The 25,115-nt window shown below is 38.3% G+C and overlaps 1 protein-coding gene across 10 annotated transcripts in view; it reads right to left on the bottom strand.

Moving 5' to 3' along the window:
* The window catches only part of LOC121523335 (sodium bicarbonate cotransporter 3-like), a 63,156-nt gene that overhangs the window by 22,174 nt on the left and 15,867 nt on the right, over positions 1-25,115 (bottom strand). For 7 of the 10 annotated variants that reach the window (XR_005993045.1, XM_041808175.1, XM_041808170.1 and 4 more), the window contains exons 2-7: positions 13,905-13,986; positions 10,613-10,762; positions 6,262-6,400; positions 3,528-3,688; positions 3,221-3,409; positions 1,824-2,183 (exon numbers count right to left, since the gene is read on the bottom strand). Coding sequence is in view for 9 of the 10 variants with exons in the window: in XM_041808175.1 (XP_041664109.1) it covers positions 1,824-2,183; positions 3,221-3,409; positions 3,528-3,688; positions 6,262-6,400; positions 10,613-10,762; positions 13,905-13,986 (1,081 nt within the window). In the remaining variant the exon portion in view is untranslated. The remainder of the gene's footprint in view (positions 1-1,823; positions 2,184-3,220; positions 3,410-3,527; positions 3,689-6,261; positions 6,401-10,612; positions 10,763-13,904; positions 13,987-25,115) is intronic. The other 3 variants (XM_041808176.1, XM_041808177.1, XM_041808173.1) reach the window with 2 other exon arrangements.

Here is a 25,115-nt window from a genome sequence, read left to right as displayed (position 1 = left end):
AAAAGATTCAGAGAATCTAGAGAAGTCTCTGCACTAGGGCTGTCAAGATTAATTGCATTAATCATGATTAACTATGATCTACAATTAGTGCTCAAATGTTTTTTTTAATTGCAATTAATCCTACCTAATAAAGTTCACCACTGTTCCTTAATGTCTCTTTTCACTTTAAACTCAGACAGCTCAGTAGACAAGTCAAACATCACCTAAACCTTGTTTCATCAATTACCTTTTCATTTTTTACTGATTTCCTTTTCAGTCCTTTACAAGTTTCTTCATTTTGTGGTTAAGTTCATGTTTAAGTCTTCAGTCTACTTATAAAAGTAGGTCTGTATACAAACTGTAAGTCATTTACCCTTAGCTTACAACAGAAAAAATACAAAAATTACAAAACCAGTTTTAAATGCAAAATAGTGGAATTTTAGAATATGACAAAAAAGGTGTCATTAGTCATAATTAACTTCAGAAATCCTGAGATTAATTGCAATCAAAATAATATAATCTTTAGACTGCCCTACTGTGCACATAAAGGGACAAGACTGAAAACTAACACTGAATGCCAGTGACCCTCCCTACATTAAAACCTCCATCATTCTGTGATGTATATTACAATGTGGACGTAAGACACACTTTCAAAATCCATTGTCAGTTAATACTTCACTGAATCTACAATGTAAGTAAATACCTCTTCCATGCAAAGCAAAAGCTACATATCAACAATACCCAGAAGCCCTACCAACTTCTCTAGGCCTTCAGCCTAAAGAGGGAAAAAACATCAATGCAATATTCAAAAGCCATTTTTTATGATGTAGAGGTGTTTTAGTATCTGCAGCATGGGTAACTTGCACATCTGTGAATGCACCATAAATACTGAGAGGCTCACACAGGTTTTGGAGCAACAACTGCTTCACCAACTTTTTTGGGGCATGTTGCAGACATCAAATTTAGAATGTATGTACATTAAAAAAAAAACAAAAAAAACAATGATGTTTGTCTGTTTGGACACTAAGTGTCTTGTCTTTTGTTGTATTCAGTTGAAAATGAATAGCAAATCACTGGGTTGTGTTTTTGTTTGCTGTTTCTGTTGTTTACATTTGACACAACATCCCAACTTTATTGGAATTAAGGTAATTCTGTCTGTTGAATTTGGATTGGCTTTGCATGTTTTAATAAAGGACCCTTATGCTGCAGAACTGCAATAAGTTTTTTGCTAATATATTTCATTCCATCAACAGACATCCAAGACTTAATGACTCAGAATGTGAAGGAGGTGAGGACTTAAATAAACAACATCAGGGCAGCCTTTCTAAATGGCCCTTTTTTAAAGAGTAGAGAATGTTGGGTTTGGAAAATGGAAATACAACATCACAGGACACATGATGCATTATGGGATAAAAACGACAAAAACAGAAGGCAGTGGTGCAACCACAAAGAAGAGTGTGTGAAGGTAAAAGTGGCGAACAAGGCACAGATGCTAAGGAATGTCTTGGAAATGTGCAAGGAGGGGATAGGGAATGGCAGAAAGATGTAAATCAGAAGTGAAGAGTGGAAGTGGATATTATTTGGAAAGAAAGAATGTGCAGAACAAATTGAAACAGAGAAGAGAGAAATGCAAGAACCATGAAGTGGAAAGGGAAAAGTTTAAAATTGTTGTGGGTAAAAACAGAAGGAGGAGCGTCTTAGCTTGTGAGCCTTGCTGTGGATTAAAAATGAGATGGCTGCAGAAGGGGAGGGTTGGAAGTTAACAGGAAGCAGAGCTTTCATGCTAGTGCTAGTGTTCTCTGTTCAAGCCGTGACTCACACTGGCAGGCTACACTGATATTTGCCTTCTAAGGGCAGCAGCTCGAGACCCTGGGATGCCGAGGATGTTCTCCGGTTGAGCTGTGGCGACGCTGCCTCTTCCTCTGCACAATTTGGAAGGTCATCATCCTCGGGGGGAGATACCACCACCTCAGGGATACCTTGAGGGCCAGGGCCTGCACCGTGGGAACGGGAGGGAGTGGGGGTGTTTTGAGGGGTGGTGGGGGTGGACGGGCCTGGGGAGGGCCCAGTGTTGGAGGAAGAGGAGGGCAGGAGATGGTTGAGCAGGACGGAGACCTTGGACTCTTGTCTCTGGTAGAGGTTGGAGACAGAGGAGGCTGCCCCCGGCTTGTGGAGAGAGAGACGTGAAGAGGACAGGCCCTCTCCTAACAGAGGAAACAAATGCACAGAGAAGAGAGGAAAAAGGGAGAGAAAAAGGAGGGAAAGGAGAAGGGAAAGGAATAAGGGATGGAGCAGAGAGGAAAAACACATGAAGTAGGAGTACATCACGGAGATGGTATCTGGAGGAGACGCAGCCAGAAGGGGTGGGCAGCAAGAGCGTGGCAGAGGTGTAGTTAAAGAGATTCGTGCTTGCATAAACGTGAGCGAAAGCATGGCTGTGTGCAAAAGACACTGAAAATGAGTCAGTGAGGCATGTAGGAGGATCCACAAGGGCCAAATAACTTGTCTCATTCAACTCCAAACAAACCCAATCACACAACAAGACTGAGGTAAAGCAAAACTCAGAGTTCAGAGAGGCCTCATGCAGGAGAGGATGAGTTGGCACGATGTCAGTGCACTGTAAGCAAACATATGTTCTACAACAAAGACACCAATCATAATCCTACACATACAAACTTACGGTACAGGACACACAGTACATCTTTCACAAAACAACTATAATACTATTACCAACCATCATTATAATATATATATATTTGACCTTACACATAAAAGTTGAAGATTTAATGATATGAAAATGCAAGCCCAACAGGAAACACAAGCAGAGAAGTGGAGAATTCCATAATTCCTTCATTCTTAAGACTTCAAGATCTTAAAATGCATATCATACATTAACACCACTGCGGGCATGCCCAGTGAAAACAACAAACAATGCTGACTCTGGTTGCAGGTTAGACAATGTTTCCTGAGTGTCACCCTATGGAGTAAAAACAATCATTAATTCAAACCCCAAGCCAGGCCAGCCATACAGGTTAGCACAGTCATTAGCACCCAGATTTCTCTTTCACTAAGGGGACGACTGCTTCGAATGTAGATCATTCTCTAGATATTACTCACTTTTACCATCCACCTTCTACGCTGGCATTGAGGGATTTGAACAGTGGATTTTTTTTAGGAACAGCTCCCCAGTGGTGGAAAAATATGGAGGAAAAAGAAATGCGAGCGCGTAGTAGGATCTCACCGTTTTTTTCAAGCAAGAGTGGGTCAGAATGTTTCTTGCCTATGTCAGCAATGGAGCGCACCAGAGGGATGCGATTGCTGAGCTTTCTCTCGTTCTGATGGTGGTGTTTCTTCAGCATGGCTTCCCGCACCTTCTCCCGTAATTCCTCTTTCAGCTGGCCTGTTGCAACCATGCTGTCTATCACCATGTCTGAGTGGAACAAAGGCAGAGACAGGGTTGTGAGCACAGCAACTACTTAAGATATACAATTAAATGGCATGATAATCCAGAATGTCTTGAAAATAATTCTTATTAAAGTTATCATTACCTGCAATTTCCTCTATACTATTGGCTCTCATATCCAGCATGACTGTGCCATTAAGTATGCAGCTCCGCAGCTCAAATAAGCTGTGTAGTGACAATGTAGCCACGTAAGGTTTACTCCACCTCTCCCCACCATCTTCTACATCTTCTTCAAACTTCAACCATCTGCATGGAAAAAATCAAATGAACACACACACACAAAACACAATGGTTTTCAGAAGTCCACAAATCAGCTTGTGAATTAAAGTGGCTTTTAAGTTGAATAGAAATTCAAAATATCTCTGAAAAATCATCATTTTTCAGGACGGAGAATACTCTAACATTATCTCTTTAAATCCATTCCTTCATGGAATATGGCTTTATCTGCAAGGCAAATCCGTGCAAAGTTATGTCAATGTTATGACTTCCGACTCAGACTGTTTTGTAAAAAAACGCCCTGTTATAGTTTCGTGACCTGGGGCTAAGCAAAAGTAGGGTCTGTCTCTTCCAATCTGCATGGAAAGTGATTTGTGAAAAAGAAAAGAGGAATGTTTTAACACTGCTGCAGTTTAAAAGGGCAATTACCAATCTACAAAACCCAACTTCACTGTGGTTCAGACCATTCTTTTCCAATGCAGTCATATAAGAAAGACCTTGAACTACAAAAAGAGATTTCAAAAATGTCACAATCACACAGTTTGGTCCTAAAAGGAACTTAAATGGCTTTAATTTTGAAATTAGAATTTTCACTGCAATGTCCAGAGATGTGTAAAATTACCTTCTGAAAACTACAACTAGTAGATACATGAAATTCATATGAGGGTAACAAGTTTTCTCCTTTGCCACAGAGCTGAAATAAAACCCTTTCCAACTTTTGATGTATGGAAACGCAAAAAAATGTGTGTCGTTCTGTACTGAACTGAACCAGAGTGCTTGGTGCAAACAACCTATCAGTGCCTCAGAACAGGGATGAGAGCGTGGGGAGAGACATGCAAAGGGCCACAGGCTGGATTCGAACCTGGGCCGCCCGCATACATGGGCACGCCTTACTTTATGGCATTTTTTAAAGGAAAAATATCTTACATTTTTACTATCTGTCAATAGTTTTTTTCTGTAAAAAAATGCTATGTGATTTAATTCCTATATTTGTGTTCATAATATATTGTACAGTGAGACAGTTAAAAACCAAAAAAATGCCTATGTATATAACTGTGTTTTTTTCTGCATTTAGCTTGATTTTGGCTCGCTTTTACATCTTGTTATGATTGATTTGCACTACATGGGAATCCCTCACAGTCTTGGATGCAAAAAAGCCATACTTTTATCTGTATATTTAAGTACAAAAATTATCTACACTTGGGTACACCTAATCAATACAGTGCCATGAAAAAGTATTTGCCCCCTTTCTGATTCCTGTTTTTTTTTTTTTGCATATTTATCACACTTAAATGTTTCGGATCATCAAACCAATTTTATTTTTCCAAAGACAACCCAAGTGAATAGAAAATTCAGTGTTTAAATGATTATCTAATTTTTTGAGGGGGGTGGGGGTGGGGTGGGGTGGGGGGGTGGGGTGGGGGGAATCCAAACCTATCTGGTCCTGTGTAAAAAAAGTAATTGCCCCCCTTGTTAAACCATGAGTTAACTGTGATTAACCATAGTTTTTGGAAAGCCGAGTTCAATTTCACTGGCCACACCCAGGCCTGATCACCACCAGATCTGTTCAATCAAGAAATCACTTAAATAGCAGCTGCCGGACAAAGTGAAGTAGGCTACAAGATCTCAAAAAGAAACGCACCATGCCACTATCCAAAGAAATTCAAGAACAAATGAAAAAAACAAAGTGATTGACATCTATCAGTCTAAAAAAAACTGGTAAACCTCTTATACACAGTATTAGGGAAAGGGCAGAGCCTTTAAAAAAAAAAAATCAGAGGGTGACTGGATGAATGTTCTGTCTGTCCCATCTTTACAGGCCAATCAGAGCAACAAAGCACGTGACGTAGCCACTACCGAGGTGCACCCTTACAGAGGAGTGATCTCCATAGAGAACTGCATAACGTGAACCATGGTGACTGTAGAGATGGAACACAACTTTTGTTGTTTTTGAAAAGACAACAACACAATGCTGTTCTTTTTTCTTCTTTTAACGAACAAATAGTCCAGTTCTGATAAAACTGGCGCTTTAGCAGCATCCATGCTAATCCGCCATAACTGCACTGGCCTCTTGTTTCTGCTTACTTACGTCAGGACGCTACCGTGCCTCAAAGTACTGCCCCTCGTCGCTGAATGGTCCTGTCACTTCTTAAGCGGTTCAGACGGGAGTTTTGCCGGATGGATTCGCCAGTGAGAAACACGGGCGTATCCATCTGGTTTGCAAGGTTAATTACTTCTAGCTTGAGATATGTAATTTTACCATTTTTATATGCAAGTTTTTAACATTTTAAAAAATTTTAACTCTAAAAATTACAATTTCATGATGTTTTGATAAGGATGTTCTTTTTTAATAGTAATTTTCAAAATCCATTTTACGAATTTTTTGCGTTCTGGGTGACTTAAAGTTAAACAACTGTCTTAATTTAATAAAGTTGAGGTTGTGCTGAAAAAAAAATTACACCAAACTTGATCACGGTAAACATTTTCTGAGTGGTTTATATTGTCAATAGAAAAGTATTAACAAATTGGCTAAAAAAGCCTTGGACTTCTAAGGGTTAATGTGATCTCTATGCTGAATTTTGCCCCCTGAGTTTCATGCTGACCTTGCAGTCTCCTTCCATTCAGTGGCACTGCCATCTCTGAAGGAGAGCTCATCCAGCTCTGTGAAAAGATCGTGGGGGACGTGCTCCAGATCATCATCTTCTGTGCCCAGGATAAACTGGACTCTCTGGGATGGTGTGTCTACACAAAGAATGGGCACTTTAGAAACGTTTCAATAAAAGTCAGAACACAATAACAAGTGTTTCACACTGATGAGGTGTAGGGGGCAGTACTACAACAATACATACAGAAATGTACTCATTAAGGTGGTGAAGAAGGCAAAAAGCTAGTAAACATGTCTGAAAGTAACGCAGGTTCTAGAAATGTTTGGAAACTCTTGTCTGAGTATCACTACCTGTAAGCATTTACAATAGCACTATTGATTGGATATCCAAATCTCCAACATATTTTGCTCCTGTAAGACCAAACTTTTCAAAGAAACTGGTTGTGCAGGATGAAAATGTGGGGCATAGTTGGAGGTTACATCTGACCTGATAAAAGAGACCTTGAAACAGGATTCTTTGCCTTATTTGATTAAGTGTGCGTGACTGGCTGGCTGGTACCACTTTACAAGTGCCTTCTGAAGCTCTGGAGAACACTGTGATGAACTGATTTTTTGCACGCTAATCCTAAAAGCAACTTCTTTTCATTCAGAGACATAAGAAGGAATACATCATGCTTGATGCTGTGAAACCTTAAGCAGAAGTGTGCAAGATGGAATAATGAAAACTTAAGGGCTCTCCAGCAATCTGCTTTTCAAGTCTGATTGATTAACTGTGTAGATTCTCAAGCATTTGAAATCAGAGCAAAAACAGATATAGATGTGGCAGATTACAAGACTGAAAGCCACAGGGGGGCAGAAATAGAATAACTGGAAGCAAAAAGTAAGGAGGAGAATTTCCAATTAACACACGGGTACACTGTGTAGTTGTTTGGTGTATCTATGCACATGTAGGCTGGCTTCAGAATGATGCTACTGCTGCCTTCAACTAACTCGAACACATAACGATATTCCATCCATTGATCAAATTATAGCATTGTTAATATTTCATTTTTCTGAGCCTTTCAGAAACATTGTTGCTTGTCCTTAATGGAGAAAAGAGTAACTAATTACTAACTGTAACACCTAAAATGTTAGCTACTGTATCAAGTTAACACTGAGTCACAAACAAGCTGGAAAAGCCTGCACACAGACTGATTTCATTATTCATTGGCAAGCAAGACTTGTAAAAAAACAACTTATATCTTTCTTTGCAATGCTTATTCTTTACAGAAAAAGGTTATAATAAGGAATATTACAAAACAGATCTCAACAATCTTAATTCACACCCAAGTCTGCAGTTAAAAGGGGAATGTGGGTGTTTCTCTGTGGGATATGAAAAGAAATATCTTAGCATCATGTCCATCTGTGTGTATAATCAAGGTGATGCTTCAGAGTATGCACTGCATAAATCGAGATGCTCTGAGCCCTTGGTCAAGGCAAAATGGTGGCAGTGGATTGATGGTGTTGTTTTCAAAGGAATCCTGTGCATTAAGGCATCCTAACTTTACTGGATTTACCTCAGTGTCTTTGATATTCATGTTGTACAAAAGTCAAATCAAAACTAAAAAGAGAAACAAAAAAGGGAGAAAAACTAGATCTCTACATTTTGAGAAAATTTGAAAAATAAAGTCAATCATATGCTGCCATCATTGTTTACATTCCAGTGCAGTCTGGCTTTTAATCTCAAATGGTTCATTTGTTCCTTTAATTCTCCTACTCTCTACTCTCCAAGCAAAATAGTCTTTTAAGCATTTCGATTTTAAGTGCAGTCCTGGACGACAACATAGTATTGAAGAAGTTTCTTGTAATACTGAATGAAGTGAATACAAATAGACAAGTGAGAGTGGGGCTAATGTGATGGTTTCTGTACTGTCCATTAATGCTAACCAAGATAGAAAGAAGCATAAGTGACGCATTTTGGCTGATCAGATTACAAATGGACAGTGCTCAGTAGGTTATGGGAAGAAGAAAAAAGCCACTACTTTAATTTCTCTTCCCTTAATACGTTGCAGTTAAAACAACCATGCTCTTAGTTTTTCAATTTTGCTCTGACATATAAATTTACTCGATTTTTTGTATGGCATACATCAGTGATCATCAATCTGCAGCCTGACGGCTACATCAGGCCCTCTACATATTCAGTCCCATAGAAAGTTATTAAAGTGGGGGTATTATGCCTTTTTTTCAAGGCTTTACACATCTCTCTGATACCCATGTAGTAGCTTCACATGGTTTACAGCTCAGAAACTCCTCATGTTTCTCACACTGGCATCCTGAAAAACCCTTATTTTAACCTCCGTCTGAAACACTTTGTTTTTAACACCCCTCCGCTCCACGGACCTGCTTTACTCCGATTGGCCGATTTTTTCGAAGGCTGGCCTGCAGCAGGACTCAATGTTTTGTGCCTGCCCCCTCCAATGTGGCTATGTTGCTATGCTAGTATTTGTAAACTTTGAATTAACCGGTCTTACTGAGTAAAATATGGCAAATTTCGATATACATTCGTACGTGTAGACCCGGAGTCTGACGCTGATAGTTTGGAGAGAGGGGAGGGAGAAAACCAGCAGCACCAGCGAAGGATAGAGCGGAACGTATCTGTTTGGTAAGTGTTACCATGTTACTAAATGGCTAAACAGCTAAAAGGCCTTGTGGGGGTGGTCTGTTCTGCTCTGTCGGCAGCAAGGACGAACCAGTCAGGAGATCCTATTGTGATGACCTTATCAGTTTGCTCCATCGAAATCTTGTCTCGGGAAGATCTCGGAGAGATTCCCAATGAACCACTTTCATCGGCTTACACTCTAATTCCAAGATTTCTGCCCCATATGTTTATCTTGCAGTTTGAAAATTTGTACACGTGAAGTATGGACACCCAACACTGTGACTTTATATTTATGTTTTAAAAATCGGAAAAGTATAATACCCCGTCTTTAAATTCAGTAAGTGAGAGGAGGAAAAATTATGTTGGTGTTATTTTCGGATTTTTCTTTTAAATCTCTGGAGCTATTTAAGCAACCCCTAAAACAACTGAGCTTGACAGTTTAATCAGGAATGACCTAATTTCTAATCTTCTCAACAGAAATCCACCTGTCAGCCATTATTAAAAAAAACAATTTATAGCATCTTAGAATCAAACCATGATTACATGCCAGTCCCAATGATATCTGGCCAAAATATCTCAAGCTTCCTCTTATGGCTAGCTGCAGCATAGGTGTTTGGGAGTGATCCACTCTTACAGGCCATAAATTGTCTACTTTTGAAAGTAAATAAATATCTACTGTATATACAAATATTGTAAAAATAATTACTTTAGTGCATTTGTCCCCACAACATCTGTCGAGATAAAGCTGGCCACTGTACAAATGTAATTGATAAATCCCTGGCATACATGTAAAAGATGAAAACCTTAATTGATTAAGGCCAACATTTCTAAATGTGTTGGTTTCGTTAAACCCTTGAAAGCTTTTGAAGCATTGTTTGGGTACGTCTGAGTCTTACAGCTTAGGTGATTCAGCAGTTTGCCTCACAAATGCAAGCACACATCACTGAAAATGTCATAGCCTTCAATCAGTGCAGAAGGCCGGTACCCAGTGGCCTTTAATACCTTTTCGAGCTGAATGTTTTATTCAGATCTGTTTGAAAAGTGGAGACACCAAAAGGGCTTAAGCGGAGTGGAGCTCTTAGTCGGCAATTCCAACTTACAGTCGACATAAAGTTTCTTAACAACTTTCTGGTGACTGTTTGCCAATCCAGGTTGAAAATGACAACTGACATTTGCTCGGCTGAGCTTTAATGTGTTCATTTGCAACATTTTTTGCAACAGTTAAAAGTTAAGTGAGATACAAGCACAACTAGAAAAGCACTCAGAGAGCGCAGACCTCCGCCATTAGCCCTATCTCCCAATAGTACAGAATCCTTTAAAAAATTCCTGGATCCAGACGGTGATCCAGATCCCTCCCAAAATCTAATCAGTTCGTCCTTATGCCACTTCTAACATTCCCTGAAAATTTCATCAAAATCTCACCACAACTTTTTGAGCTATGTTGCTAACAAGCAAACAAACTATCAAACCCACCCGATCACATAACCTCCTTGGCGGAGGTAATAAAAATCCAATTAAAATGTAAAATGAGTCTTAGCAAGGTGACAGGTATGCAAGGGGTGTCTGATTATTGTCTAGTGAGTGCTGTGAATGTAAAGCTATAAAAGAAGACAAACTGTGATGAAAAATAAACATAGAAGGACAACTAGAGGAAGGAATAAAATAAAACAAATGTTTGGTAGCAAATGTGAGCATTTAAAAGATTTACAACCATAAGAGGGGGACTCTCTTCCATCGTCTTTTCCTTCTTCGCTGTCTTTTTCTTTCTTCTTTCGGTGGTGTTTGTGTCCTCTGTGACGATGCCTTCGTTTGCTTTCCCTCCCAAGAGGAACATGGACACCTACATACACGGCTCTGTGGCCTGGGGAAAACAAAGAGTGCAAGACCACATCAGATGATTTTTCTCGGCATTCTGAAGTTTAAGATTACAGAAAAGATAAGGAATTTGTCATTAAGAAATAAGGTATCAAAGCCTGGGCTTTTACAACCTGTGCTCGATCAACATCTGAAAAGAAGAATTTGAATGCTTTAGATAACCTATTGGAAGCAAACCAGAGTACAACATTTAACTTTTTCACCCGTCTGTTCCTTCTCAATGTTTTATCTACTTCCCCTCATTATTGTTACTGCCACACAGGAACTGTGTTCTGAGATGTAAACGCCCTACTTTCTCTACCAATAGTCATTTTCCACAGATGAGTCATCTCTCTTTGATTTGAGAGGGAACCCAGCAGTGATACCAAGACATGGCACTCAGAGGAAGGCATAGGCGACACACATGAGCTAAACAGATGGGGAGAAAATGAGAGAGAAAGAGGGAGATAGAGAAAACAGACAACATGAGGACATGAAGAGAGAAATAACTGACAGCTCAGATGGACAGAAAACAAAAGATTCAGGGATGTCATAAATGGAGAGAACGAGATATTATGGGATGGAGAACGGAAGAGATGGAGAGTGGTGAGCCCACATAAAGGATGAGCGGTGAGCTGGAGGGGGAGGGGAGGATAAAGGGAGAAGTAGCAAACACTTAGGGAAGATACTGCGGGGGTAATAAGGTTTGTGGTGCTGCTACTTTCTCTAAATGGGAAAAGCATTAAAGACCTGCAGTCGATGTTAATGGTCCAAGTCTGTATTTTTTTTTCTAAATAACTGATTTATGAAGGACCTCTTAATAACATGGGCTATGAAATCTACAAATATTAGTATTAGCAATTGCATTATCCAATTAATACACATTTTAACAAGGCAAATTTATGTATCATAACATCAAACCATCAATGTAATGTTTATTCATAAAAATTGATTAGTTTTCATATATGACAAAAACATAATTTTTTTACATCATATTTTGCCAAAGCTCACTCAAGTTGCTCTAATTGAGTAGCATTTTGTATAATTCTACTTTTTTGATTAGTTTGCTAAAACAATTTTATTTTAACTTATGAGAATTTTGAGGAAAATACTGTACTTTGTTACATTTTAAAACATTTCCATTACAATGTAAAAATAAAAATTATTGAAAAAGAGTGGGGGATGTATGGTATGAATATTACATTATTAGCACGGTATAAGTATTGACAGATATAAACATATTTGCCCATATATTGGCTGTTAATATCAATCACAGAGTCATAGAGTCATGGACCAAAGTATTGGCACCCCTGGAATTTTTCAAGAAAATACACCATTTCTCCCAGAAATTGTTGCAATTACAAATGTTTTGGTATACACGTTTATTTAATCACTTCCTATAACCATCACCAAGCATCTTACACCTCTCAACACTTTTCTTTTGCAAACTGCCCCAGGTCTCTCAAGTTTAAAAGGGTGCCTTCTTGTAACAGCAATTTTGAGATCTCTCCATACGTGTTAAATGGGATTTAGATCCGGACTCATTGCTGGCCACTTCAGAACTCTCCAGTGCTTTGTCTTCAACCATTTCTTGGTGCTTTTTGAGGTATGTTTGGGGTCATTGTCAAGCTGGAACACCAATGGCCTCTGATGCAGACCCAGCTTTCTGACACTAGGCCCTACATTGCAGCCCAAAATCTTTCGATAGTCTCCAGATTTCATGATTCCTTGCACACAGTCAAGGCAACCTGTGCCAGAGGCAGCAAAATAACTCCAAAACATCTTTGAACCTCCACCATGTTTGACTGTAATTTTTTACATTTTCAGTAAACAGTAGAATGACGTGCTTTTCCAAAAAGCTCTACCTTAGTCTCATCCATCCACAAAATGTTCTCCCAGAAGGATTGAGGTTTACTCAGGTACATTTTTGCAAACTCCAGTCTGGCATTTTTATGTCTCTTTGTCAGCAGTGGGGTTCTCCTCCTTATCTCATTCAGATGACGACGTATGGTCCGAGCTGACACTTTTGCACCCTGAGTCTGCAGGACAGCCTGAATTTGTGTGAAGTTGACTGAGGATGTTTATCCACCATTCCAACTCTCCTGCGTTGCATTCTTTTGTCCATTTTTCTCTTCTGTCTGCGTCCAGGGATATTAGCCACAGTTCCATCGGTTATAAACTTCTTGATTATATTACACACAGTGGACAAAGGAATCTCAACATCTCTGGAGATGGTCTTGAGATTGTTCATATTTTTCCACAATTTTGCTTCTTAAGTCCTCTGACAATTCTCGGCTCTTCTTTTTCTTCTCCATGCTTGGTGTGTCACACACAAGCACACAACACAAAGGTTGAGTCAACTTTTAGACATTCTAACTGGCTTCAGGTGTGATTTCTCTTCTTGCCAGCACCTGTTACTGCCACAGGTGAGTTTAAATGAGCATCACATGCTTGAAATAAAATGATTATCCATAGTTTTAAAGGGTGCCAATAATTTTGTCTGGCCCATTTTGAGTTTTGTGTAAAATTCTGTCAATTTTGCCTTTTTTCTTCTGTTTTTTTGTGTTGTTCCAATGCACATAAGAGAAATCAACATGTCTATACCAAAAACATTTGTAATTGCAACAATTTCTGGGAGAAATGGTGTATTTTCTTAAAAAAATCCAGGGGTGCCAATACTTTCATCCATGACTGTATGTATGAATGAGTTTGTGGAGTTTTAGGCAAGAAGAACAGACCTACATCAGCTGAAATATTTTTGTTTTTGTTCACCCTCATTCCTTAAACTTTAAAGTGTGTTTTAAGGATCCAAGTTTGGGACTAAATTGCATTTATATATCGGTACTGATATCAGTGTCACCTAAAATGAATCTGTATATTGGCATATTTTACTATTCAAGCCCAACTCTTTAGGTATTAAAAGTAACTACTTTACTTTGAGGAAATTTTATGTTCGCTGGATTATATTATAAACCAACAATTTTGCCTCAGCCAGTGTCTTTGACTTGTCTTTTTAATATATCAGTACTGTAACAAAAATAGTAAAAGGTGCTTTTATATCATGTGAGCTGACCTAGGAGCAGACTCAGTCCATTTCTAATAAAACAGAAAAAGTTACAAGAAGAGAGAAAGAGTGTTTTTCCACTTACTTTCCAAATCTTCCTTTTCATAGTTTGTATGAGTGGTGAAGCTGGTCTTTCCATGGTCTACTAGTGCCTCCTCATCTAGACCCTGAAAGTAAAAGACGCAGCATATTACAGAGGGCAGGGATAAAAACAGAAATAAAAAAATATAAATGTGTATCACACTGTATTTCCCACACACAGAAAACACTTAGGCCACCCAGGTTGATCAACATCCACCTAAATATGTTTGCTGACCTCCCAGAAATGCATCACTGCTAAAACTATTGTTACACATTGAACTTTGTATGCCATTAATTCTTCTTTTTTCTGCAGCTTTTTGCTGCCAATATCATTACAGATGCACCATTTTATTGGCACAATATTGTATTACAGCTATTAAGCTTAAAATGTTAAATATCAGTATTGGCAGATACGAACATTTTTGCTGATATATAGGCTACAGCTGTTGTATCAACTGTACATATCAGCATCATAAATTTTATGTCTACCTTAATTATCGGCAAGATGTATAACTGTACCACCAGGTTTAGGTAACTCACTAGACTGCTAGACATTTGAGGAAGCCCACTGTGAACCCTGAAGATTTTCAATGAGGCCCCAAAAATAAAACAACTACCAGCCTGTCTACTTCCACGCTCTCTCTCAGACTCTCTTTGCACAGGGAGCACTTGGTGTTTCTTACAGTAAAAATGGTGTGTTTAAATCAGTATTGGCTAAAATGAGTTTGAAAATATTGGCATGTTGGATAGTGAAGAAATCCAATATTGTGTATCTCTAGATATTAATCTGTACAGCTGCACTCTAGGATGATGGCTGTGATACGCTACCCTATGACCAATAAGCCTTCATGCACAGCTCACCTACTATGATTACTGAATTTAGAATTAAACATTTTAAAAGGCAAGTGATGTTATTTGGGTGCCTTTATACAGAATACTGCAGATGAATTCTGTCGAAAGAGCAGAAACACTAAAACTAAATACATAACATGAGGTAACGTGGGAATGCCATCTCTACTATCAAAGTTCAGTGACTTTTTTTGGGAAACATTGTCATATAAAAACTGTTCCTTCAATTGCAGCATATTCCTTAAATTTCACTCATTTTTTTAACGTCAAACAGTACAAGTTGTTGCCTTTATTTTCAATAGTTGTACACTGAACTGCAATAAAGTAGCAGTATGTTAAAGTTGCTGTTTGTAAAAACTCTATAGCCTTGATTTCAGGAGAATGTAATGAAACTTATCAGTCAACAGCTTTTAATGACCTGAATTTTGTGTCAAAATACCACTTTAAACTTTTTTTTTTTTTCCTTTGGCAGCAGAGATTTTAAGCATGCAATTATACCAGTGCCATATTTTCAGAATATTGTACAAAAAAATCAGTTTTCTTCATTTTTGTTTGTTTTTCTTATCAAATATGAGAATTATGTAAAAAGTATAATTCCTTTTAATACAACAGTTCATTTCCAATTTGCAAAATAAGTCAAAATCATCAAAACAAGATATTTTCTCAAAATTGTTCAGCCCTAGTTCAATTTAACATAGTGTTGGTCATAATATAGAATGAATTATTGCTTGTTCTTGCTGGAAAATGCACGAGATGAAGAACTTGAGAAATAATTGCATATTTAATTGCAATTGCAATATTGAATTTCCCCTCAGGGGTAAATAAAGTTTTTGTATTGTACTGTATTGTATTGTGTAGAAAATCGCAATTAGATTATTTTCCCAAATCGTTCAGCCCTATATGGTTTCATACATTTCTATGGTGTCTAATTTTTCAAAATATACTTTTATATTCAAACTTATTACCACAATAGTAGGTATGGGATCTGTTAAAGAGGCAATGAGGGTTGAAGAAAGTCCAGAGAAAAGATGACCTTGACTATTTAAGAATGCAGCTTTTTCAATAATGTTGCCATAAACGAGCTTAAAAAGAAATGTTACACTGAGACTCCTACATGTCTTCTTTCACTTAGAATTGGTTCTCTACCTGATGTTTCAACGAACAGGTACACTGGGATTTCTGTTTATTTATTTATTTTTTTATCTTTAATCGCTATCTAAAAATCTGTTGCTCTGGGTTATGCATTAAGAGTAAAGTAAACAAAGTCATTAGGTTTAAAATACTTCCCATTGGGACAACACATATCCACTGAAAATAAACATGAAAGTCAAAAGAAGCAGCTTGGCTAATAATCTGATAAATATTACCGAATGAGCATATTGCTAAATATAAAGTTGTATTCACATGCATTCACAAAACAACATGCTCATACAGGTCCAATTCAGCAGACTTTGTGATATGAGAACAGTGTAGTTAATTGAGGACTGTTTCTTTTAACAACCTTGGTACATCAAGGTGTACCTGGCAGGTTATGAGGTCTTATCTCTGTGTTAATATCCACAAACTAATGAGCTTGTGTCAGAAAATGTATTCTCTGTTATGCCTCTTGTGATAAAGCTCAAGTTACAGAGCTACGTCTAGCTGTATGCTCTCATTAAATAATAGGTTATGACCTTAGTGAAAATAGCCTGAACTAGAAGATAGGGTGAGCTAGTAGAAAAAAAAAGAGGTTGTCAGGATATGTAAAAGTGAATGTATATATGATGTGCCTTGAAATAATAATTTAAAAAACATATGAACACACATAATATACCTGTAGCCCCTGCTTTAACCATCAGCAGTAGGGAGAGATGCTATGGCTCTAATATTTTTCCCTTTTCACAGATTATTTAACCCACATATATGTGTGTTTGATACTTTGCTGACTAACTGTAGAAATAACATGGCAATGATGTTAGCATGTACAAGGCGGAGCTACTACTTCGTAGATGCTTTTATTTTCTTGTTTAATGAGGCAATGATATGCTGCTGTAATAGAAACACAGTTACAACTGAAACACAAGACACTGAAGGGGACTCTCTCTATGATTAAGCCCTAATTTTTGGGCTTATTCATCCAACATTATGACCTTTAATTTAAACTTTACCAGCCCTTAAAAAGGGGAGAGTATGTACTTTGTTCTGTATTAACTCAAAGCTGTTTCTGAAAAAGACAAAAGTGGATGTCCACACACATGCACACTGACAGACCCACACAAACCAAAACCATAAATCTCACAAACCCAAACCCTGCTTGGTCCAATTACCAACCTTGTTATTATTGGTCCCCAGACTCCCTGCCCTTAAGTGTCAGAACATTTAAGGCAGCCACAGTGGCTGTGTCTCCAATTACAGTAGCATGGTGGCTAAAACAGAACTGAGAGTGCTAGATAGATCCCTACAGGTCTACCACCAGAACACGCAATCTACCCCCATTCTACAACAACGAAATAATTGGAAAATCCCTTGGTGTATTCTCGTATCATCAAACCCCCTAGCTCTCATCAATGAAACCACCAGCTCCCTAATAAACAAACAATAGCACTGAGCTAAGCTAGCATGTCAAATCTCATCTACCAGCACAGCTAGGACTCACTGCAGGCACAGATTTGAGAAGGTATGAGGCATTATGACAAGGAACAGGCTTAGTTGGACACACATCAGTATATGGGTGCAAAAAATATCAGAAGGTGGCAGTGAGCTGTGATGTGATAGCTGTCTGTTACTGTGTTACTGTTAAGAACCACAGAACCAGGGATACATGGAAAGAATGAGAATAAAACATGTTCAAAAGGCCTGTCAGCATCAATTACAATTACTTAAGATCCAGAATTAGTGCATACTGATAATGTTTTTAGGTGTATAATTTCGCATCCAATTGAACATAAAATATAATTGCATTTAGCCAACTAGTCTGAACTCAAGTAAATACATTCTGTAAACCAACTTCACACCTTAATGATGCAGAATGTGGGTAACCTTAGCAGCACTAGCATTGCAGGTTGACATCCATATTCCTGATCTGAACATTGCCACTCAGTGCTGGGGTTATATGTGAGTGTAATCCAACAATGGTTCTGGAAAACTTATTCCTCATCTTCTTGATCAAAATAAAGGTGTGCTGTTCCTATGAGACACTACAGGTCTATAGCAGTTAGCATTTGTATGTAGTGGAATAAAGAGCATCGTGATGGCAGCAAGGCAGTAATCATTAAGAATGACTTCAGAGGCTACTAGCGGCGGGTGGCTGCGTTATAGTTTAGACAGAGCGTCTGCCTGAGCGTGGGCCTGATCTCACAGAGCGTTCATAAGTAGTCAAAGCCCAGCACAGAAACTTAAGGGTAGGTGCAGAACACCTAGGCCAGTTTTGGTCCAATTGAGGTGTATACATGGCAGAGTAAATCGACCCCCAACCTCATAATCTAGGTTTGTAACAAAACTGAAATCAGTTGTATTCAGTTGCATGTTTTAAAGTCCAGTTTTAGTTGGCTTAAGATTAAAAAAAATAAAAAATAAAAAAAAAAACGCTTTTTCATTTCAACATACTGACTGAGAAAATGTCTAAAACCAGTGAAACTGAGAGATGAGGCATAATAATAAACAAGAAAAATTCATTAATCTTGCCCTTTACCTTTCAGGGGCATCTAAATTCTTCAGTCAGTAAGGTATGTTGATGTATCATTTCACATTGTATTTGAAACATCAACTATTGCAAAAATCGCTGTATTGTCATATGATCATTATCCTGGGCCAGATGATGCTTAATGTATTTTTAAAGCTTATTTTCAAGAATTTCTTTTCATCATATCAGGTTGGGTAGGATACAGGATACAGTTTATGACACAAAAAAGCATATTCTTACATATTACAACCAATTCCAAACACAATAAAACAAACTGCAGTTCAGGGAATCTTTACGTGTTCAACAATTGGGCTTTCATGTAGTCTGTATACTGTGATCAAGCCCTTCCCTTCAACAACTACAAATTTACTGCTCTGCTGCCTTGTGTACAAAAACTTTGATGCAGCACAATCCCCACTTGGAGGATCCTTTCATGTACTCTGACCAATCACAAAACCTCACTGCTGTAAAGGAGGAGAGTGGAAGAACAAGGTGATGCTGCAAGTCACATGCAAAGGATACTTGATATGTGGATGATATCAGGGGTCTCGTGTGCCTCCTCACTAACATGCCAGTCACTTCTCCTGCCTGACCTCAAAAAAGTTTCATTCTGATGGAAAGCACGTACCACATGTCCAGCCATTGCTCTTCTTGTATCTTTACTACCTTACTACTACAAATGTCTTCTATGACATTCAGATTTCCACGCATATATTACCATAATCAGTCTCCTAGAAGAGCTCCACCCACAATGAAAGATGCCAGCTGTGATTGTTTGCCTGTGCACTTGTTAGCATGTGTGTGTGTCTCAGTTGCCGATGGATTTGCATGATAATGAGCAGTGTTGCTCTCTGACAGTGCCTTGATGAGGAGTAGTAATAATTCAGCTGCAGTGAGGGAGAAGAGCACCAAGAAATTAATTCATGTCTAGAACTGGAGATACAGCACACTTAGGGTGGCCATAGCTGTCCTATTTCCTTATAGTCATTTGTAAAGTAGAGGCGCTGAAACCATCTGGGGCTGCAATCAACTCAGGATAGAAAATTTTATTCTTTGCAGTAAGTAACATTAAATGTAAAAGATCAAAAGGTTTTATGCTGCCATTAAAGATTATTTATAGCGTTCAGTTGCATGACCATGCAGAGGCCTAGAGGGTGAAAAAACCTTATTACAGAGCAGCTACAACTGAACATTATGTGGGGCTGCAGCATCGGGCATTTTTTCTCTGTCTCTTTAAAAGGACATATGTTTACAACACTGGAAAACCACAGAAAATAGGGATATTAATCCATTACTTTTGTCAATTTGGACCCTTATATAACGATTGGGACTCTAACTCAAATAGCTGGAAACAGAAAAGTCAAAAACGTAGCTTCGGCAATGTTTACATGCCATTTCATTAGCTGTAGTGATGATTCTTTTCCATTAAAAAGCTGCCAGGATGAAAATATACATAAATGCAGACAGATTTGTGCATTTTCAATGTGTGTGGGTGAATAACGCTGCTGTTTGAGAAGTGAGGGTCAGGAAATTCTTCATCAAAGTACAGGTGAGTGCTAATTTGCTATTCTGGAGCCTGGAGCTATAATGTCAGTTAAAAGGCGGTATTATTGGGTCCATATTAACACAATATTTGATGGTAGCATTACAAGACATCTGTTTGGCAGAACTGTTTATTTTAACCTACAGAAACAACAAAGTTTCTATCAGCATTAATCTGCTATTTGCCCATCTCTGGGTTTCTTTCTCTGATGGTTAAAAACAAACAAACAAAAATACGAGTAGTCTACAACAATAGGAAGCCGCTCCTGCCCACCAGGGAGCAGTTCCATGAGTGTCTGAAGTCAAGTGAAAGATCTGAAAATCATGTTTTTTGATGCACAGAAACTCTTAACATCACCAAACTTTTACAACAAATATTAAATTACTGTATTCATCATCAGTGGCATAACACGCACCAGATCAGCAGGGTTTGGTGCAACTTATTAACTGCTTTTCTACCCTATAGACCAGTGATAATCAATTGGAGGCCACATCAGGCCCCTAGCCCCCCCCAGAAATTATTAAATTCAGAAAATTTGAGAGGGCAAAAATATGGCATGTTGTAGTTTAACTTTTTTTCTTGAAGTCTAAAGAAAACCTTCAACCTATCAGACAATCAGACAAGAGGCACACTAATATTTCTGTAATTTGGCATGCTAAACACATACTTATTATTATTTTGATTAAAATTGCAGTTTTTAGCAATAATTTTCCACATACGACTTTTTGAAGGTGCAATTTCCCCTTCTAAGAATATTTACAGATCTGTTTTCTGCAAATGTTTTTGGCCAATCACAACACAGCACATAAGCGACAAACTCAGTAACAGACACCAAGAGGCTTCAGAAATATGTAGCTAAAATATCTCAACTGCCCCCTTGTGGCTGGCTGCAGTAAAGGTGATACGGACTGATCTCATTGTAAAAGGTTCAAAGTTTCCTCATTTTTGGAAGGAAATAACATTCTTACAAGAATATTTTAATTAGGGGTGCACTGATCGATTGGCCAAAATCGGTATCAGGGGTGGGTAAAAATATCGATTAATCGATGCATCGCAATACTTCCTCCCCCAATTCAATATCGATTCAGCAAATCCTCTGAATCAATTCACCTCCTGGCCAGTGGGGGTCGCTGTGCATGAGATTCGCGTTGTATGGACGGAGGACGCACTTGACCAAACAACAACCAACCATAACCATGTTACGTGAGGTTTATCACAATTTCCAAGAGGACAGAAATATTAATTAAGTTTACATGCACTTTACTTTTTCAGTGTTTATACAGAACTGTCATGTTTTTTTACTTTTGCATTCCATCTGCACAAATAAGTAAATATTGTTCAAATTTTTATTTTCAGATGTTTTATTGCTAAAAAATGTGAGGTGACCTACCACATATGTTCACATGGGCATGAAAATAGTTATAAAAAATTGTCAACATGTTATTTGTGTATTTTTACTTCTTACTGAATCGACATTGAAGCATTTAAATCAATATTGGATCGAATTGATATCGAATGGAATCGCAGCCTAAAGAATCGAAATTGAATTGAATCGTGAGGTTCTTAACATTACCCAGCTCTAATCGGTATCAGCGCCAATTTCCTTAATTTTAGGAGATTGGCCAATCCTTGTAAATAAGATCGGTGGATAAGATCGGTTTCAGTTGCCTCTACCCACTAAAATGTGAAAAATGAAAGACTAAAGGAACTGATATAATTTAGTAGTTTGGACAGCAATGCTTTAAACTTTCCATTTATATTTGAGAGAACTACCTCATGTGCAGTTAAAACAACATGTTTGTATTGTTTCACAGGTATTGTTCAATGTTATTCAATAAAATAAGACTGGAACATTGAAGGTGTATGCTGTCAGTTATTAAAAAAAATTGGTATACACCAAAATCGGAATCGGCAGGCCAGGCTTTTTAAAGATCAGTGATCGGCCAGAAAATTGCAATCAGCACACCCATAATTCAAATAGACAAAAAGTATAAATTTTATTTCAGTTTATTTCAATATCTGGCCCCCACAGCGTCAGTCAAGAAAAAGTTGGTCCTTGTAGAACGGAGTTGATGACCCCTGCTATAAACAATCACTGGAGGCTGAGAGCTCACCTACCATACTGCAGCTACTAGATGCGCAAACTCCATACAGTGAAAACAGATTGTACTAAAAGCACAACACAACTGCACAGAAACTACATACTGAAGAATTTGCTGAACAAAATGAAAATCCAAACATAGGAGGAGAGCTAAACCTTTTTTCCCCCTGGGAAAGCTCCCCCCCCCCAAAAAAAAAAAACAGACTGTGTGGCTTAAATCTTTATTTTACTGTAAGTTTAGCTTACAGCTTACGGTTCTAGTTAGGCTACTTTCCAGTACTGTGGAAATCACATAAACACAGGTTAACAAGCAGAGCACACAAAGCTAGCCTTAAACTCTTCCTTTTTCATTAGTATAGCATTATTTGTAATCTTCTTAAAATACCATGCTCACAAATCTTATAATTTGACTGTTTTAACACTTGTTTACGTATAAACATCAATTAGCACCTATTCAATGCATGCTGTTGCCATGGCTTTAAGGTGAAGTGTGAGCACATGTTTGAGTTTGTTGTGCCCTTGCCTCGACCCTGAATTGCAAGGGACAATTTAAAAACCTATGATGCAATCTGCCACATAGCGTTGTCTAAAATAAACTGGTCGTCTATCACACCAGCAGTTCACAGGCCGGGGAAGCGACTGGCTACTACGCCCACAAAGCACAGCTGTGGTAGCCCTACAGGACCAATGCCACAAGGAGGATTTAGAAGGCAGAAAATGCCAGCTGAGGAAGAAAGCAAACAGATATTGACATAGAGTGCAGTTGATATAAGACAGATGCGTCTCTGGCTGCATTTCTATTGTAAAGAAAGCCAGACTAGCTTATAGCATTGCTTATAGCAATGTTTTGTTTCTTAAAACTATTCATGTGCTGTGTTGTCTATTTGGTATAAATATAGCACTGAACCTGTCTAAAACCTGCATAAAACATAAGCTGAAAAGATCTAATTAAAAGATGTCAATATTTTACAATACATTTCAGCAAAAACATGAAACATCAAACGTAAGTAGGGTAAGAGCTTCATCCAGAAAACTTTGTGGATGTGTAAGTCAGAGCTATGTTTCCCCTGCTCATAAGTTCCCACTGAGATTTGTGTGCTGCCACATGACAGAGACGTTACTCAAGGGATTCAAAATACCCAGCTCCCCACACCACTGAAAAAAACAGATATCTAGCATGGTGGGAATTGTCATCAGAAGCCCCTTGATGTCACATGGGAACATAACGTCACCTCTGTGAGAAGAACTGAAAGCATGCATGGAGCGTGTTGCAGGATAAGGCCAGTCAGGCTTTTCTCTGTACACTTCAGAAAGGGCAAATGTGGATGAGTACAGAGTGGGCTCCAAGTGACAGTTAAAGGGAGGGAGGTAACAGCACAGGGAAACATGCCAAGTGCCAATAGATCACGTTATAAAAAGTGACACCCTTGACTTCATCATATCTCATTAACAAGTTGTTTAGCTATGCCCCTTATCTATTTTCTCTTGTCGTTGCCTTGTGCCTTTGCCAGAGAACAAAATGTATTCATATGAAACAGTAGATGTCATTTTATTTTTAACAGTCTTATATAGGATTTTTTTTTTCTTGGCTTGAAATTATCTGCTCCAAACTAGGTCAGACAGCAAAGAAAGAGCATTTTTATAACAATCGTGATACCAAGTAAGCTAACATGACCCAGCTGCTCTGGGTTATGCAGCAAAAGTTTGTCCTCCACACGCTTAGAGACTTGTAAACTGCTGAACAAATTCAGAGTTTGTCTCTTTATGTATAGCAGAATGAGGCACAATCAAAACCACTTCCGCTTTCTGGTCCCTATTTCTTTATCACTTAAATAAAAGACAACGGTTTGATTTATTTATTTTAGCCAAAAATACGGGCTACAGCCAAAGGAAAAAAAGCTCCAACAATTTTCCAAATTGAACTGTGAAGATTATGTGATGAAAAAATGCTGGTCCAACTTGTTCCATTGTGTTGTTATTTCAAGTCAGATACTGAGAGAAATAAGAAGCATTAAATTTAACACAGCTGGTAATACAGGTTTCAAATATGATTGCCATTAATTGAGAAAGTATTTCTCCCTAATGTAAAAAGCTGTTATTACAGGTAGTCACTAGACACTTGGGGTTTTAGAAAATATTGATACACTAATGTATGGCGATATTTCACGGCGCTTTACTGTATTGTTTATTAATAGCTTTATTTTGTTCTGTTATATTCCACATTAATTTAACATTACATAGTTACTTATTTCTATGAATAAACATATATATACCAGGGCTGTACAGTGCGACATATATGTCGCAAATGCTATGAGAAAATTGGTCTGTGCAAAGACGTTTTCACTCCTCATCACACAGGTGCTATGAAAGGTGTGTGAATGCCAGACGCGCAGATAAGACTTTAGGTTTGACTTGTTGAGATTTTGAGATTTGAGATTTGAATTTCATCCCAAGTCCATTTATTTCTTATTTCTGGTACATTTTAGACTCAAGCAGAATGTGTTTTTTTCCTCTCGTCGTGCGCAATCCTGTGCATCTGGAGCGCGACCGGCCACGCTCCATGATGAGAGAGTGGCCTGCTGCAGCTCAAACAGACGGGGCAGGCTCAGGGCAGACGCAGTACAGGTTTCATTATGATGAAGAGGAGCGCTGCTATAATCCCAAGTTTTATTTTAAGGCACGTAGGCTAGATGATGTTAAAAACGTGTATCTACTAGCTTACTTCTCTGTTAGCCTCGTCCTTTCCAACTGACGGTTGCAGTGAGTTGACTGTCAGTGAGAGGACAGAGCTCTCGGTCTGCGCTAACTTCTGATTAAAGATTAATGTATAAAACGAGGCATTTTTTTCTCCACTAATATCGTAGCTGCTGATGTCTAGTTAACAAGCCAATACGCGTCTGAATGTAGCATACAGGTATGACACGGACAGACAGACAGCAGTGTACGAGGGAGAGAGAGAGAGAGAGAGAGAGAGAGAGAGAGAGAGAGGAGCACAGAGAAGAAGATCAATACATCCAACACTGCATTATCTTTGTGTTTATTGTTAGGGTAAAGACACGAT

The sequence above is a fragment of the Cheilinus undulatus genome, linkage group 16 (assembly GCF_018320785.1).
Source record: "Cheilinus undulatus linkage group 16, ASM1832078v1, whole genome shotgun sequence".
Lineage (NCBI taxonomy): Eukaryota > Metazoa > Chordata > Actinopteri > Labriformes > Labridae > Cheilinus > Cheilinus undulatus.
The sequence above is the reverse complement of the archived record's forward strand: the minus strand, read 5'-3'. Positions and strand labels throughout refer to the sequence as shown.